This window comes from Diceros bicornis, chromosome 18 (assembly GCF_020826845.1).
Source record: "Diceros bicornis minor isolate mBicDic1 chromosome 18, mDicBic1.mat.cur, whole genome shotgun sequence".
Lineage (NCBI taxonomy): Eukaryota > Metazoa > Chordata > Mammalia > Perissodactyla > Rhinocerotidae > Diceros > Diceros bicornis.
In genome coordinates this window covers 27,576,230-27,591,266 of record NC_080757.1, presented here as the reverse complement: position 1 = coordinate 27,591,266, position 15,037 = coordinate 27,576,230, and the positions used below count along the sequence as shown (strand labels likewise).

Below are 15,037 nucleotides of genomic sequence, written 5' to 3'. Positions count from 1 at the left end.
CTGCACATCCTTCTAGTTGCTGCATGTGGGACGTGGCCCCAGCATGGCCCGACAAGCAGTGCGTCGGTGCACGCCTGGGACCCGAACCTGGGCCGCCAGCAGCGGAGCGCGCGCACTCAACCGCTAAGCCATGGGGCCGGCCCCTGGTCCTGGACTTTTATTTTTTGGGAGGTTTTTGATTACTGTTTTGATATCCTTACTGGTGATTGGTCTATTCAAATTCTCTATTTCTTCTTGATTCAGTTTTGGAAGATTGTATGATTCTAAGAGTCTATCTATTTCTTCTAGATTATCTAATTTGTTGGCGTATAGCTTTTTGTAGTATTCTCTTATAATCTTTTGTATTTCTGAGGTGCCCATTGTAATTTCTCCTCTTTCATTTCTGATTTTATTTATTTGAGCCTTCTTTCTTTTTTTCTTGTGATTCTAGCCAAAAATTTATCAATTTTGTTTATCTTTTCAAAGAACCAGCTCTTAGTTTCATTGATTTTTTTTTTCTATTGTTCTTTTAGTCTCTATTTCATTTATTTCTGCTCTGATTTTTATTATTTCCTTCCTTATTCATATTTTGGGCTTTGTTTGCTCTTCTTTTTCCAGTTCCTTTTGGTTCACTCTTAGATTGTTTATTTGAGATTTTTCTTGTTTGTTGCGATAGACCTGTATTGCTGTAAACTTCCATCTTAGAACCACTTTTGCTTTATCCCATAAATTTTGGCATGTGGTGTTTATTTTGCATTTGTCTCCAGGTATTTTTTGATTTCTCCTTTGATTTCTTCATTGACCCAATTGTTGTTCAGTAGCATTTTGTTTAATTTCCATATATTTGTGGCTTTTCCAATTTTTTTCCTATAGTTGAGTTCGAGTTTCATACTGTCGTGGTCAGAAAAGATGCTTGTATTATTTCAATCTTCTTAAATTTATTGAGACTTGTTTTGTGGCCTAGTATGTGATCTGTCCTGGAGAATGTTCCATGTGCATTTGAAAAGAATGTGCATTCTGTGATTTTTGGATGGAATGTTTGGTATATATCTACTAAGTCCATCTGGTCTAATGTGTCATTTAAGGCCAGTGTTTCCCTATTGATCTTCTGTTTGGATGATCTATCCATTGGTGTAAGTGGAGTGTTCAAGTCCCCTACTATTGTTATGTTACTATCTTTTTCTCCTTTCATGTCTGTTAATAATTGCTTTATATATTTAGGTGCTCCTACGTTGGATGCATAGATATTTACGAGTGTTATATCCTCTTGTTGGATTGTTCTCTTTATAGTTTGTAGTGCCCTTCTTTGTCTCTTGTTACAGTTTTTGTTTTAAAGTCTATTTTGTCTGATATAAGTATTGCTACCCCAGCTTTCTTTTGATTGCTATTTGCATGGAGTATCTTTTTCCGTCCCTTCATTTTCAGTCTGTGAGTGTCTTTAGATTTGAAGTGTCTCTTGTATGCAGCATATATATGGGTCTTGTTTTTTTGTCCAATCACCCACCCTATGTCTTTTGATTGGAGCAGTTAGTCCATTGACATTTAAAGTAGGTATTGATAAGTATGTACTTATTGCCATTTTGTTACTTTTTTTCTGGGTGTTTTCATAGTTTTTGGCTGTTCCTTTCTTCTTCTCTTGCTCTCTTCCCTTGTGGTTTGATGGCTTTCTTTAGTATTATGTTTGAGTTCCTTTCTCTTAATTTTTTATGTATTTATTATGGGTTTCTGGTTTGTGATTACCATGAGGTTCGTATATAATAACCTATGTATATAGCAATCTATGTTAAGTTGACGGTCTCTTAAGATTGCCCTCTTGCTAAAAGCTCTACTCCTGGCTGGCCCTGTGGCATAGCGGTTAAGCGTGCACGCTCCGCTGCTGGCGCCCCGGTTCGGATCCCGGGTACGCACCGATGCACCACTTCTCCAGCCATGCTGAGGCTGCGTCCCACATACAGCAACTAGAAGGATGTGCAGCTATGGCATACAACTATCTACTGGGGCTTTGGGGGGAAAAAAATAAATAAAATCTTAAAAATAAATAAATAAATAAAAATAAAAACTCTACTCCTTTACTCCTCTCCCCCGACATTTTATGTGTTTGCTATCATATTTAACCTCTTTTGTGTGTGTGTGTGTATCCCATAAACATCTTATCATGGAAATAGATAATTTTAGTACTTTTGTCTTTTGACGTTTATATTAGCTTCATAGGTGGTTGATCTGCTACCTTTACTGTCTATTTGCCTTTTTCAGTGATTTTATTGGTTTTTTTTTTTTTTGATAATTTTCTTATTCCTATTTGTGTTTTGTTCTTTAACACTTAAATAAGTCCTTTTTAGCATTTCTTGTAAGGCTGGTTTATTGGTGATAAACTCCTTTAGTTATTTCCTGTCGGGAAAACTCTTTATCTCTCCTTCCGTTCCAGAATGTGGCTTTTTCCTTTCCAGAAAGGAATTTCTGCCTCTTCCAACTCAGTCAGCACTGTTCCTTTTCGTGGGGGTTCTTTTTATCGAGTTTTCAGTTCTCTCTCAGGGAGAATAGTTTGAAGAGTAGTTGTAAATTTGTTGTGTCCATGGGAGGAGGTGAGTTCAGAGTTGTCCTACGCTGCCGTCCTCCCCCAGTCATCTGTGTCTTTACACTTAAACTGGATTTTTTATACATTAGCATTACACTTTCAAATATTTTACTTCACATATAATGTATAAGAATCTTCTGCCACTGTACTTCCTTTTCCACTCTCTTATCTTTTGTGATATTTTTGTTATATATATATATGTATATATGTATATATATAAAATATGCATATATACTTCTATATATATTATGAACCACACAGTATTTTATTGTTTTTCCCTTAAATTATCAGTCATATTCTTTTAACTTTTAATTTTTTAATTGAGACTTTATTTTTATAGAACAGTTTAAGGATCACAGCAAAATTGAAGGGAAGGTATAAAGATTTCCTCTATATGCCCTGCCTTCCCCCCCGACATGCATAGCCACTCCATTATCAACATAAGCAAAATGGTACGTTTATTACAATTGATGAGCCTACACTGAGACATCATAATCACCCAAAGTCCATAATTTACATTACATTTCATTCTTGGTGTATGTTCGGTGGGTTTGGACAAATGTATAACATATATCTGTCATTGTGATATCATACAAAGTATTTTCACTGGCCTAAAAGTTCTCTGTGCTCCGCCTACTCATCCCTCTCCCTGTTCCCCTAAACCCCTGCTAACTACTGATTTTTTACCATCTCCATAGTTTTACCTTTTCCAGAATGCCATATATAGTTGGAATCATACAGTATGTTGCGCTTCAGATTGGCTTCCTTCACTTAATAATATGCTTTTAAGGTGCCTCCATGTCTTTTCATGGCTTGATAGCTCATTTCTTTTTAGTGCTAAATAATATTCCGTTGTCTGGATTTACCACAATTTATTTATCCATTCACCTACTAAAGGACATCTTAGTTGCTTCCATGTTGTGGCAATTATGAATAAAGCTGCTATAAATATCTGTGTGCAGGTTTTTCTTTTTTTTGATGAGGAAGGTTGGCCCTGAGGTAACATCTGTTGCCGATCTTCCTCTATTTGCTTGAGGAAGATTGTCCCTCAGCTAACGTCTGTGCCATTCCTCCTCTACTTTGTATGTGGGATGCTGCCACAACATGGCTTGACGAGTGGTGTGTAGGTCTGTGCCCGGGATCCGAGCCCATGAACCCTGGTCCGCCAAAGTGGAGCGTGCAAACTTAACCACTACGCCACCAGGTTGGCCCCCCGTGTGCGGGTTTTTGTGTGGACATATGTTTTCAACTCCTTTGGGTAAATACCAAGGAGCGTGACTGCTGAATCATTTGGTAAGAGTATGGTTAGTTTGTAAGAAAATGCCAAATTGTCTTCCATGGTGGCTGTACCACTTTGCATTCCACCAGCAATGTATAAGAGTTCTTGTTTCTCCACATCCTTGCCACTATTTGATGTTAGTGTTCTAGATTTTGATCATTCTAATACGTGTTTAGTGGTATCTCATTTTTTTTTTTTTTTTCTGAGGAAGATTAGCCCTGAGCTAACATCTGTGCCCATCTTCCACTATTTTGTAAATGGGACAGCACGGCTTGATGAGTGGTGTGTCGGTCCGTGCCTGGGATCCGAACCTGCAAATCCCTGGCCACCGAAGTGGAGCACTTGAACTTAACCACTATGCCACCAGGCCCGCCCCCCTGCTCATCTTTAAAAAAAATTTTTTTTGATTATTCTCACTGGTTTATTTTCCAGATTAAATTTAGAATCTTTGGTCATATTTTAAATCCACACGGACTGATATGATAGCTAGTAGCTATGTGTGATATTTATTTAAATTAATTAAAATTAAAATTCAGTTACTCAGTTGCACTAATCACATTGCAAGTGCTCAGTAGCCACATGTGGCTAGTGGCAAGTATATTGAGTATTGCAGATATAGAACATTCCATCATCGCAGAAAGTTCTTTTGGGTAGTGCTTCTTTAGAGGTTTGTATATTGATGATAATTATCCTATTTTTAATGCCTGAGAAAGAAGCAAAAATCTCTATGTAGGGTTTGTTTGTAGCATTTTGGTCAATATGTGGAAGATGATGTCACAGGATAGCTTTGTTTTCTCATTTTAAAACTTGCAGTGAAGAAAGTTTGAAAAATACCAAAATACCATAAAGGAGAAAATAAAAATCTCCTGCAATCCCAAGGGATAGGACTTTTAAAAAAGCCTTTTTGAAGTGTAATATACAAGTGCACATATCATAAGTGTGCAGTTGGATTAATTTTTGCCAACTAAATAATACATTTTCTTTTTACCACAGTTTTTCTGTTCTTGGGTTCTTTTTGATTCATATGTTGATTGTTTGGATTTCATAATCATGTAGTTTTGTTCAAGAAGAGCACATAAGTGTATTTCTGATACCACATCAAGAGATATATGATGCCAGTTTGTCTCACTACTGATAATGTTAAGTTTGACCACTTGGTTAGAGTGACTACCAGGTCTCCATTATAAGGGCACATTTTCGTTTTGTAATTAATAAGTAATCTGTGGGATGATACTTGGAGACTGTGTGACTGTCTTGTTCCCCAACAACATTTCATGCGAAATGGTTGTAAGCAATTTTAGATTTTTAGCATCCATTTAGGTAGCTTACAGGAATCAGTTAATACATGGGAGTTGCAAAATGGTGACTTTTAAAATTCTGTCATTCTAATTCTATTTACAATTTTTAGCTGGCATTCTTCTCCAAGGAAAACTTTCCCTTTTTTCTCCATCTCCTTTGAGTCTTCCTTTTTCTTTCTTTTTTTTTGTTATAAAACGCCAAGTATTTCTCATGAAATTGGTTAGTGTGACTTATTACTATATTTTGAGATTCATTGTTATAGTCACATCTGTGTAAAGTGTTGTTATACCAGGAGAATTTTTGCTTTATAGCAGGTTGATCATGTTTATGATATGTTTGTTCTTAAGCTGAAAATTCTTATAGAATATGATTATTCTAGTATAAATTTAGATTAAAAATTATACCATTTTGAGTCTTTCTTGATTAACTCAACTGAAACTTAAACTTTTCAGAAACTGGGGCAACTGTGTTAAGGAATTCCCATTTACACTAGGCAAGAAAGTAAACAGTAAATGGAGAGTAGGGTAACAAACACTTATGGTATCAAAAAACAACCGTGAAAAGGATCTATCTTAATGTGCTAGCCCATTGCAGTTTAACATATTGCTTACAACCTTCACAATAGAATTTGAGTGACTTCGGTTACACATTCCAGGAGACTGGCAGTCTGTTACAATCAGAGTCTGAACTTTAGAGCAGGCTAATTTACAGCGATGGGATGAAGAAAGTTGTGGATTTGTATTACACACTCTCACCTGACACTGTATCTGATCCCTTACCCGCTGATTGACATCTTGAATGAGCTCTTTGAAGCAAGTTCCAGCTTAATTAAAACGTTTGCTTGGTTAGCAGTGATCTGTGAAAGCCTGTGATAAATATTGAATCAGGTTCACCTGCTGGTTGCTGTGAGTGGATAAACAGCTGCTTTGTGCAGTTTAATCATGAAACTGTCAGTAGAGTACTACTGGTGTTTGAATTTTTTAAAAAGAATAGTTGAAAAGGTATAGTTATGTCACTTTTGCTATCGTACTAGAGTGTGTGCTTATGTGAGATTTTCCACAACAGACATTCAGTACCTGTTTAGATGGCTTGGACGACAGCAAGTGATTGGTAAAGATTAGCAATAAACCCTCTTTTTTATGCCTCAAGGATCATAGTATAATTCTACATTCATTGGCTTTTTACTACCAGCTCTTTATGTGTGTGACATTTTGAAATAAAAAAGGGCAATGTTTTGCTTTTTTGCCAAGTTAAGTGGTAGATGAAAAAGATCCTATTAAAGCTGTTTTAAGATTTAAGGTTGTGAATTCCAACTTCTCCACGAATTTATTGTGCATTTTGTAGCAACTTGAAGAACTCTTTTAGATTTTACTTTTTTCATCTGTAGAATGGAGTTAGAAATAAACATGAGTGAACTAAGTGTTTTAGAATTATGTTACTATTAAGTAATTAGCAAATAATAAAAGAGAAATGAATTTACAAGCAGAGGAGGAACTTTTATAAAATTATCTTCTTTGGACTATCGACTTGTTTATTCCTTTTCAGAATAAGTGTGTCTGGCTAAGTTCATTGTAAAGAAAATGCTGTTTCCATTTTATTTCCATTATAAAATCAGACATAAATTCTGAAATAAAGCCCTCACCCAAATAAGTTGTAATCTTCTTTGAGCACCTGGGGAAAGTTATGGACTCACTTTCTATAAATGCACACAAAATTGTGTCTGTAAGTTTCTGGGTGATCGCAAACCGTCTCCTCTCTAACAGTCCATGGACCCTAAATTAAGAATCTATTTCCTAATAAATTAGGCTGAAGAATTTTGGTCAGGAGGAAATAAGATAAAAGCTATTCTGCTAGGTATTAAGCAGCTGAGGAGGAACCATAATAGAGTGTATTTGCTGTGCTAGGTTTCTTTTGAAGCACACTTTAGCGTTTTTCAGGTAAATCGTCTACTACAATCCTTAGCTCCAAGGATTATCTGCTATAGTGGGGATTCCTAATTCTCTACCTAAAATTTTTATAGTTTTATTCCTGTCATCAACTTGGAATTTTATGGGGAGGATAAAATTTTATTCAAGTCATACTCAGCCTGTTCAACATTGTTTTTTGATATTTATCTATGTTGATAGATGCAACTCTGGTTCACATTTTGTCATCATATATAGTATTCCATTGATTGAAAAAAACCCCACAATTTATCCATTCTTCTGTTGATACGCTTAGCTTATTTTCCTCACTATTAATGCAATGTTGCAAAGAATATCCCTATTGTATCTGTCTTAAGGTGCAAGAGTTTTTCTAGCATATGTACGTAGCAGTGTCATGCAGAGTCAAAGCATCTATGTATCTTTGATTTCACTAGATCACCAATTTGCTCTCCAAAGTGGATATGCCACTATATACTTGGATCAGCAGTGTATGAGAGTTGCAATAGATCCTCCCTAACACCTAATCTAGTGGATGTGAAATGAAATCTAATTATGGTTTTAATTTGCATTTTCCTAGTTAGTAATGAGGTTGAGCATTAGGTTGCACATTTTTTAGGATGTTTATTGGTCTTTCAGCATTTCTCTTCCATGATTTTCTTATTCTTGGACAGGTATTGGGTTTGCCTTTTTAAAACTGATTTGTTGGAATTCTTTATATGTTATGAATACTGATCTTCAGTTGGTTGTATGCAGTGCGGATAATCTTCTCAGTCTGTGCCTTCTTTTTACCCTTTTTTTTAAGAAGAGCGTCTTTTTATTCTTTTAATTTTTTTGTGTGTGTGTGAGGAAGATTAGCCCTGAGCTAACGTCCAATGCCAATCAGCCTCTTTTTTTGCTGAGGAAGATTGGCTCTGGGCTAATATCTGTGCCCATCTTCCTCTACCTTATATGGGATGCCACCACCGCATGGCTTGACAAACAGTGCATTGTTCCGCACCCAGGATCCAAACCTACGAACCCTGGGCCACCAAAGCAGATAGTGCAAACTCAACCTCTACGCCACTGGGCCAGCCCCCGGGGAGTGTCTTTTTAAATAGAAATTTTACATTTTAATGAGACTGTGTTTTCAGTCATTTGTGCTTTGTTGTATTGTTTAAGAAATCCTTCCCTACACTGAGATCATAAAGATATTTTCCTGTATAGGAACAGAGACCTGTGGCCCACAAAACCTAAAATATTTACTCTCTGGCCCTTTACAGAAAGTTTATTGATGCTTGCTCTAAAGAGTCTCTTAGTTGAGAGTTTTGTTTTTTTTCCTTGTATAACATAATGTGAATCTTGTTAGAAAATATTTTATTCAACTGTCAACTGATAATAAATTAAAAGAGTTTTTACGAAGTAAATTTTATAGCTTACCCTTAGGAATATTTTGTAATTGCACTCAGAAAATAATGCACTTAGGGACAGGCCCCGTGGCTTGGCGGTTGAGTGCGCGCGCTCTGCTGCTGGCAGCCCGGGTTCGGATCCAGGGCGCGCACCGACGCACTGCTTCTGCGGCCATGCTGAGGCCGCGTCCCACATACAGCAACTAGAAGGCTGTGCAACTATGACATACAACTATCTACTGGGGCTTTGGGGGGAAAAAAAATTAAAAAAAAAAAAGAAAACAATGCACTTAGATTACTAACTTTAAACAGTTCTTTAATTCATGAGTGAAACTGGTACTGATAAACTCCAAAATCTACACTTTGCAGAACAATTAAAGAGTGAAACACTCTTTGTCAGTGAGATGAGGTGATCTTTGTCATTGTCTTCTACTTGGCTTGATATATCAGGAATTCTGATGTTTCTTGAATGAATGAATGAATGAATCAGATAGTACATGTAAAGTGCTTAGCACAGGGATAGCCTTAATAAATGATAGTTATTATTTATAATGAATATATCAGGATATGTGTTTGTCACTCACACCTACAGTGGCCCAAATATTCACATAAGATGATTTTTCTTTCTGGCCTTGAAAAATAAAATGTCCTGTACTTTTTCTTTTAAAAGCTAGTGTTTTTATTTTGAAGTAACTTTTTGATATGTGAGGAACTTCAAATTAAGACATTAATTAAGTATTATCAGATGTGGTGCATGGGTACAGTACTTGGTTTACGAACATTATTCACAGTCCATCAATTAAAAAAAATTTATTTTACAGTTATGTGCAAAACACCATGCTCAATGAACGAATTATATAAAGAAATGTAAGACAGAGTTTCTTTCCTCAAGGAATTTGCAGTGTGGTTGAAAGCCAATACATGCACATATGGAAGGTTACGGAAAAGTCCATTACTGTTTCATGGACCTAGTTTTCCCTTTATTTCATACAAATAGGCTTTTTTTCTGTTTCCTTTCTTCTCTACTTCTTTATATACTTATTTTTCGTATTAAATATATCCTTTTATGCTTGCTTTTAGAATTCAACTCATAGCTTCGTTTTAGAAGCTCCACTCATTTATGACTTAGAAAAATAACATCTTCTCTGGCAATGCAATAGTTTCTAATTATTCTTTTATTATTTTCCTTTTCTAAACGTTTAATTACCATACTCATTTTTATTTTCAAGTATTTAGGCATAGTAATTGGTTGTTGTTGTGGGGAAAGGTTGGAGAAAATTATGAAACTTTAGAGATTGACATTGTAGTATCTTAATCTACTTGAACTTCTAATTATAGCTTGTGAAAGGAATAATGGCAAGGACTCAGAAGTTGGCTTTTCTTTCAAGATCAAATCTTATAATCTTTCTTCATCCTTTCAAAAAATTTAGATATATAGTAGGACAAGACAGGGAATACGTAGAAATTGTTAGACACAAAGAAATTTTTCTAAAATCCTTGGTTGGGACCTTCTAAGAACAGTTGTGGCTATTAGAGATTTGAAATGTATTTTTAAACAGTTGACTCTTGCATATGGAAATAATACAGCTGTCACACCCACAAGGATCTCTTGTGTTTCTCTTTAAATGATAATAGATTTTTACTGTTATGGGGGTTGGGTTTTCTTGCCTTTCGTTGAAGTAAAAGGACTAAACGAGTTTTTAGCTATGGGAGAAGCCATCTCTTAAAAGAGTTTGGTTCTGCCACTCAGTGTAGCCACTTACAGGCCTTAGTGATTACAGATTTTGGGCAGCCCGTGTGTTTTATCTTTCTTGACGTTCAGATATATTGGATGAGAGTGAATATTTTTTATTTTCTAGTTTCCTAATACAATCTCTGTAAATTTAAAGAGCAAACGCCAAAGGAAAAACATCCCTATGAAAGATAAACCTGAACATTTGTTAGCAGGACAAATACTTAATGAAAGTTACAAAATTATTTAATTTTGTTCATCTGTTGTTTCAAGACCACTAGGTCAAAGGGTTTCGCAAAGAGGCCATAAAGTATTAGCCTGTTAATTGAATTGGAGGTTATTATGACTTCCTGTCATTGCTGTTTTCGGGATTCTTCCTCTAGTTTTCTTACAGAATTGAAAGTTGCTGATTTTGGTTCAAATACTTCTCTTTTGTCACTAAATAAATGTCTCTTTGAAGCCTCTGTTCTATTGCCACATTCAGTTTCTTCCAGCTTCAAATATGATTGTACCAAATCCTTTAAATGGAAACTTCAATAGAAGATGACTTCTGAAGAAATAATTTCTCTTAAATATTGCAAAGGAAAAAGAATCAACTTTCTTAATTTCCATCTTCTACTCTCCTTGCCCAACCACCCACTGAAAAACGTCTTCTTGAGGAGTCAGCCTCAAATTCACAGATGGTATAATTACTTCAGAGCACTTTAAAACTTAACAAACAAAAACGTGTTTAATATAAAATTAGCTGTGGTTTATACTTTTCTCAATTATGGAGTGAAAAACAAATTTAAGATACCTAAATAAAGCTGCTCTAGTGGGAAAAGTTTTCTGAAACTAATTCTTGATCTTATGCTTTTGTTAGTATAGCTACTAGCATAACATTTATTTTTTCATTTTATTTTTTTTTAATAATTTTATTTTATTTATTTTTTCCCCCCAAAGCCCCAGTAGATAGTTGTATGTCATAGTTGCACATCCTTCTAGTTGCTGTATGTGGGACGTGGCCTCAGCATGGCTGGAGAAGCGGTGCGTCGGCATGCGCCCGGGATCGAACCCGGGCTGCCAGCAGCAGAGCGCACACACCCAACCGCCAAGCCATGGGGCCGGCCCATAGCATAACATTTAAAGATAAGCAGATCCTTTTTAAAAAATTATTAGTGCCAAATTCACCCCTTTTAAGAATTAAAAGTTTGACACAAAGCAGCAAGTTATAAAACTGTATAATAGTGTCCCTTTTTATTTGAAAAAAATTATATGGAAGATATAAATATGTATGAAGGTCTGCAAGTTATACACTAAATCATTTGTGGCAGAGGGTTGATTTATTTTGTATATTTCTGTATTGTTTGAATTTTTTGGTTAGAAAAAAGTGGAATTAAAAGAGTAGGTGATAAAGCTTTAAGTAGAATTGATGTTGAAAAGTATTACATTGAAAAGTAGACTGGGGCCGGCCCCATGGCTTAGCGGTTAAGTGCACGTGCTCCGCTACTGGCGGCCCGGGTTCGGATCCCGGGTACGCACCCATCCACCACTTGTCCGGCCATGCTGAGGTGGCGGCCCACGTACAGCAACTAGAAGGAAGTGCAACTATTACATACAACTATCTACTGGGGCTTTGGGGGAAGAAAAAAAAAAAAAAGGAGGATTGGCAATAGATGTTAGCTCAGAGCCGGTCTTCCTTAGCAAAAAAAGAGAGGAGGATTGGCATGGATGTTAGCTCAGGGCTGATCTTCCTCACAAAAAAAAAAGAAAAGAAAAGTAGACTTTCTGAGCCTTGAGAAAAGACTACTTTATTGGAATACTTTTATGCTTGGATATAATATATCCATATAATATATAATAATGCATTGGGCTCTAGCATTCTAATATTTAGAATGAAATTAACTATCATAGGGAAGAGAAATAGTATAATTGAGTGAAAAGATTGCAGGCATGAAAGATGTCAACTAATTCTGCTACCTAGAGTTATCTTAATTCTTTTACTATGTTAATTAATTAATGTGATCATTGCAAAGGCCAAAAAATTCAGTCAGAAATATCATGATATAATTTGCATTCCATTTTCTGTGTGACTGTAAATTGTTAGATGTTGCAATATATGTAACATAAACCACCTCAGCTGTTTCCTGCCTCACTGTTGACAAGAGCCCGATTCGTAACTCTTCTTTTTATCCTTTCAGTGAATAAGTAATTATTCAATATAGAAGGTAGGCTATTTGGAACTGGCTATTTAATGTGGCAGCACTCTGTAATGAAATCTGCTGTTACTGGCAACCTGAGAGGGGAATGTAACAATTCCAGCATGGCTGTAACTTTATCTGCTTTGACTGACTGTTTATTTGGCACATCAGTGAACCTTTTATCCCAGTGAGTGACAGCTCCAGAAGGGTCACATTTACATCCCTTCTATCATGTATTGTAATATTTAATGGCGGACAAGGTTGAGTGAGACTGGGAGTAATTTGAACTTGCTTTTTCACTGAGTTGAGGCTAAAAGACAGCTTGATCCTCAGTATTGTGGTGTAACATGCTATGACTTAGCATTTGTTTATGAAGGCTAATCTTACTGATGATAATTTAAAAAAAAATCTTCAGTTAAATGGTGTATTTGTTCTACCAAACTAAAACTCTCCAGTACAAATTCTCTTAAGCCACTGTGCTACTTAGCTTTTTTCCCCCATCAGCAACCACTTACGTAAACTACCCATTTAACAGTATTTCTCTTAAATGAGGCTACATTCTGTCTCATTTCTGTCGTAACTGAGGTTGAGAAGGAAGTAGTTATTAAGAATCTATGGGTTCTAATATATAGCATTAAACCTTTTTTTATTTTTGAGAGTTTGGAAATAGGAAAGAAAAATCAGGTAACTATTAGACTATATTCCTGATGTTCCATATAATGTGTTTAAAGAGACATTTATGTAACTGTTTTAATTATGAAACTGAATTATGAGTAAACTTGTTCAGGAAAAGCTATCCTGAATGGTAATTTTGCTGGTGGATTTGCATTCCATGACAGGTAATTGAATTTCAGATATACTTGTTCCATACAAGCAACCTGCCTTCATTATTAAATATTAATAATTTGCATTCATTTTTATACCTTTGCTAGAGAATAGTTTTCTCTTCTTGTTTTTAGTGATACTTTAGATTCAACTTGATATTTCTGTTCTTTTGTAAGCTATATTTAAAATGCTTTTTAAAATATTGGTATATTATAGGATATTTGAATGGGCTGTGAACAAAAATAGCACTATCAACTCTAAACTGTAGTATCACAAGTTCACCTGAAGCCTGAGCAAAAATGAAAATCATCCTCCATTTTGTCTTATTTTTATAATTTATGAAAGAGAATTAAAATGAATGTACTTAAAACATTTGGAATTTGAGAGTTGGAGTGGTATGTTAGAAAGCAATGCAAATATGGAAATATCATTTATAACTTTTAAGAGTGAAAGAGAACCAATTTGAAATGGGATTTGTAGTTTTTTCTTTAATGGCAAGTTTTAGATGATGTAATATCTTGAAATTTCTCTTTATTTGACAGTTGTAATTCATTACTTATAGGTTCTGATTCTATGAGAAGTTTGATAATATTTTTTATGGTAATTCAGAAATTTGTTATCTTTTCTTTGTTACAGCCTCCTGGTCACTGTTCTAGGTGCTGTTGTTCTACCAAACAAGGAAACAGTCAAGATTCTTCGAATACCATTAAGAAGGATCATGGGGGGAAATCCAAGACACCCAAAATATATTTTGGGACACGCACCCACAAGCAGATTGCTCAGATTACTAGAGAACTCCGGAAGACAGCATACTCAGGGGTCCCGATGACTATTCTTTCCAGCAGGGATCATACTTGTGTCCATCCTGAAGTAGTTGGTAACTTCAACAGAAATGAAAAGTGCATGGAATTGCTGGATGGAAAAAATGTGAGTAAAGTTATTTTGTTTTAGAGAAAAAAATAAGGCTGAAAAGATTCAAATTACTTGATTTTTTATGTATTCATTTTATGTTTTATGTGTACATTTCCTGTGATAATCAAATAACTTATGAAAATCAAATTATTTGTTAGTATTGAAATTTTTCGTAAAATAATTTTACCATAAGAAAATCTTCATTCAAGTTTAGAATTATGGGTTTTGATCCTAAAGCTTGGGGATATTTAATTCCTTGAAATTAATTTCCATTTTAGTCAGATGTCTCCTTACTTTCTTCTTTTAAATCCTCCTACCAAAAATAGTCAAACATGGATGATCTCATATGAGGAGATAAAAGTATTTAAACGAGTTAGTCTAATTAGATATAATTAATATACTTTACATATTTAAAAACCTTATAAGAAGATAGTTTATCTAGGCTGTCTCTGAGCAAATTTCAAAAGATTTTTTAATTGAATGAGAAATGTAGTGGTTATCCAGTCTCCTAATTCTGGTTGGTATTAACTTCTCTTTCAAAAAAATTATTAACTTTTAAAGATGTGTCATTGATGGTTTTGAAGGTTCCCAGGGAAATCTAGAATAATATGTATTTGGGCCAACTGGAAATAGAGAAGTCTTTCTTACTAAAGATATGTGATTTTTTAATAATTTTTTGGCAGTATTTCTTTGGTAGTCTGTATACTGATTTGATAAATTAGTTTATCAAGTCGGGGATTATATCCAGATATTATTGGTGAACCATAAATTGATAGTATATGAAATGACCAATGATATTTTAATATATTTTGAAAGTTGTTCTATCTTTCACTAGTATTTTGTCAAACGTAGTTGCTTCTACACAAAAGGCTATGAGCTATAGCCCCTAGAGTTAATTGATATATTCACCTCCTACCATATAATGTGAGTAAATTATTTTGTGTTA

General features: G+C 35.0%; 1 protein-coding gene across 1 annotated transcript in view; it reads left to right on the top strand.

Annotated features, from left to right (window-relative positions):
* BRIP1 (BRCA1 interacting helicase 1) overlaps positions 1-15,037 on the top strand; it is a 167,549-nt gene that overhangs the window by 34,409 nt on the left and 118,103 nt on the right. Inside the window, 1 exon segment of the mRNA XM_058560489.1 lies at positions 13,816-14,106. Coding sequence (XP_058416472.1) covers positions 13,816-14,106 — 291 coding nt within the window.